At 63.7% G+C, this 2906-nt stretch overlaps 1 protein-coding gene across 1 annotated transcript in view; it reads right to left on the bottom strand.

Moving 5' to 3' along the window:
• LOC102043273 (complement C3-like) overlaps positions 1–2906 on the bottom strand; it is a gene marked incomplete at its 3' end in the record, with an annotated part of 38564 nt that overhangs the window by 24380 nt on the left and 11278 nt on the right. Inside the window, exons 12-15 of the mRNA XM_014311492.1 lie at positions 2549–2664; positions 1216–1362; positions 386–548; positions 47–156 (exon numbers count right to left, since the gene is read on the bottom strand). Coding sequence (XP_014166967.1) covers positions 47–156; positions 386–548; positions 1216–1362; positions 2549–2664 — 536 coding nt within the window. The remainder of the gene's footprint in view (positions 1–46; positions 157–385; positions 549–1215; positions 1363–2548; positions 2665–2906) is intronic.

The following is a 2906-nucleotide window of genomic DNA, read 5'->3' as shown; positions in this document are numbered from 1 at the left end:
TTGGCCATCATGTAGGTGTGTTGGTTATCATGGAGATTTTGGCCACCATAGAGGTCTTGGCCATCATGGAGGGCTCGGCCATCATGGCGGTCTTGGCCATCATGGAGGCCTTGGCCATCATGGAGAGCTTGGCCACCATAGACGTTCCATAAAGGTCTTGGCCACCACAGAGGTTCCATAAAGGTCCTGGCCACCATAGAGGCCTTGACCATCATGGAGATCTTGGCCACCACAGGGTTCCATAGAGGTCTTGGCCATTATGGAAGTGTGCTGGTTATCATGGAGATTTTGGCCACTATGGAGATCTCTGGACATCTTGACCACCACAGTCCAGCGACCATCATGAATGCCCAGTCCTGCTGTCCTGACCCTTGGTCATCAGCACCATGGGTCACGCCGGCCACTTCAACCCTCCAGTCCTTGGTCACTCCAGCCACCTCAGCCACCTCAACCCCCGGTCCTTGGTCACTCTGGACATCTTGACCACCACAGTCCAGTGGATGGATGGTCCAGTGACCATCACGGATGTCCAGTCCTGCTGTCCTGACCTTTGGTCATCACCACCATGGGTCACTCCGGCCACCTGAACCCCCTGGTCCTTGGTCACTCCGGCCACCCCAACCCCCTGGTCCTTGGTCAGTTTGGACATCTTAACCACCACAGTCCAGTGACCATCACGGATGTCCAGTCCTGCTGTCCTGACCCTTGGTCATCAGCACCATGGGTCACGCCGGCCACTTCAACCCTCCAGTCCTTGGTCACTCCAGCCACCTCAGCCACCTCAACCCCCGGTCCTTGGTCACTCTGGACATCTTGACCACCACAGTCCAGTGGATGGATGGTCCAGTGACCATCACGGATGTCCAGTCCTGCTGTCCTGAGCCTTGGTCATCACCACCATGGGTCACTTTGGACATCTCAGCCACCTCAACCCCCTGGTCCTTGGTCACTCTGGACAGCTGACCACCACAATCCAGTGGATGGATGGTCCTGTGATCATCATGGATGTCCAGTCCTGCTGTCCTGGATGGTCCTGTGACCATCATGGATGACCAGTCCTGCTGTCCTGACCCTTGGTCATCACCACCATGGGTCACACCGGCCACCCGAACCCCCTGGTCCTTGGTCACTCCGGCCATCTCAGCCACCCCAACCCCCGGTCACCTCCCCAGCCCGGTGCCACCGCGGTGAGGTGACAGCGGTGTCCCCACTCACGGTGATGGGGACGCTGTCCTTGGTGGCCGGCATGTTGAGGACCAGCCTGGCCGTGCCATCGCCCCGGGTGGACACCTGGCCCTGGAAGCCATCGGCCTGGACGGTGACACGCGGCGCCGGGGACCCGTCGGGGTTGGTGACATAAACCTGCAGGGGACACCGGGGGACGTGGGGACATTACGGGGGGACATGGAGCGAGGGAAGGGACACTGGGAAGGGTTAGTGGCACGGGGAGGGGACCCTGGGAAGGGGTGGTGGCACCAGGAAGGGGTGGTGGCACCAGGAAGGGGTGGTGGCACCAGGAAGGGGTGGTGGCACCAGGAAGGGGTGGTGGCACCAGGAAGGGGTGGTGGCACCAGGAAGGGGTGGTGGCACCAGGAAGGGGTGGTGGCACCAGGAAGGGGTGGTGGCACCAGGAAGGGGTGGTGGCACCAGGAAGGGGTGGTGGCACCAGGAAGGGGTGGTGGCACCAGGAAGGGGTGGTGGCACCAGGAAGGGGTGGTGGCACCAGGAAGGGGTGGTGGCACCAGGAAGGGGTGGTGGCACCAGGAAGGGGTGGTGGCACCAGGAAGGGGTGGTGGCACCAGGAAGGGGTGGTGGCACCAGGAAGGGGTGGTGGCACCAGGAAGGGGTGGTGGCACCAGGAAGGGGTGGTGGCACCAGGAAGGGGTGGTGGCACCAGGAAGGGGTGGTGGCACCAGGAAGGGGTGGTGGCACCAGGAAGGGGTGGTGGCACCAGGAAGGGGTGGTGGCACCAGGAAGGGGTGGTGGCACCAGGAAGGGGTGGTGGCACCAGGAAGGGGTGGTGGCACCAGGAAGGGGTGGTGGCACCAGGAAGGGGTGGTGGCACCAGGAAGGGGTGGTGGCACCAGGAAGGGGTGGTGGCACCAGGAAGGGGTGGTGGCACCAGGAAGGGGTGGTGGCACCAGGAAGGGGTGGTGGCACCAGGAAGGGGTGGTGGCACCAGGAAGGGGTGGTGGCACCAGGAAGGGGTGGTGGCACCAGGAAGGGGTGGTGGCACCAGGAAGGGGTGGTGGCACCAGGAAGGGGTGGTGGCACCAGGAAGGGGTGGTGGCACCAGGAAGGGGTGGTGGCACCAGGAAGGGGTGGTGGCACCAGGAAGGGGTGGTGGCACTGCAAAGGGACACTGGCACCAGGAAGTGCCACCCCAGTGACACGGGGACAGTCCCCAGCCCCTCTCAGGTGACACAGGGACGTCACCCAGGGACCGACTCCTCCTCCAGCCCCAGCTGTGCCCTGTCCCCACCCCAGGACACCCCGTGGGTCCCGTGCCACCCCCCTGGGCCACCGCTGTCCCCAGGATGTCACCAACCATGAGGTCAAAGGGCATCCCCGGCTTGAAGTACTTGGGGGTGCGGGTGAAGTGGATGCTGTAGGGGGACGTCACGATCTTGATGTCACCGAGCTGGGCCTCCACCATGTCACTGCCTGTGGGGACACCGCGGTGGCCGTGTCACCTCCGAGCCCTGTCACCACCCCAGGTGTCCCCCCATCCTTGCCATCCCTGTCCCTTCTATGTCCCCGTGCCACCCTCCATGTCACTGCCTGTGGGGACACCGTGGTGGCCGTGTCACCTGACGTCCCTGTCACCACCCCAGGTGTCCCCCACCCCAGGTGTCCCCCCATCCTCGCTGTACCTGTCCCCCCATGTCCCCCCATGTGCCCCCATG

Source organism: Geospiza fortis, unplaced genomic scaffold (genome assembly GCF_000277835.1).
Source record: "Geospiza fortis unplaced genomic scaffold, GeoFor_1.0 scaffold105, whole genome shotgun sequence".
NCBI lineage: Eukaryota > Metazoa > Chordata > Aves > Passeriformes > Thraupidae > Geospiza > Geospiza fortis.
This window is presented reverse-complemented; position numbering and strand designations above follow the sequence as displayed.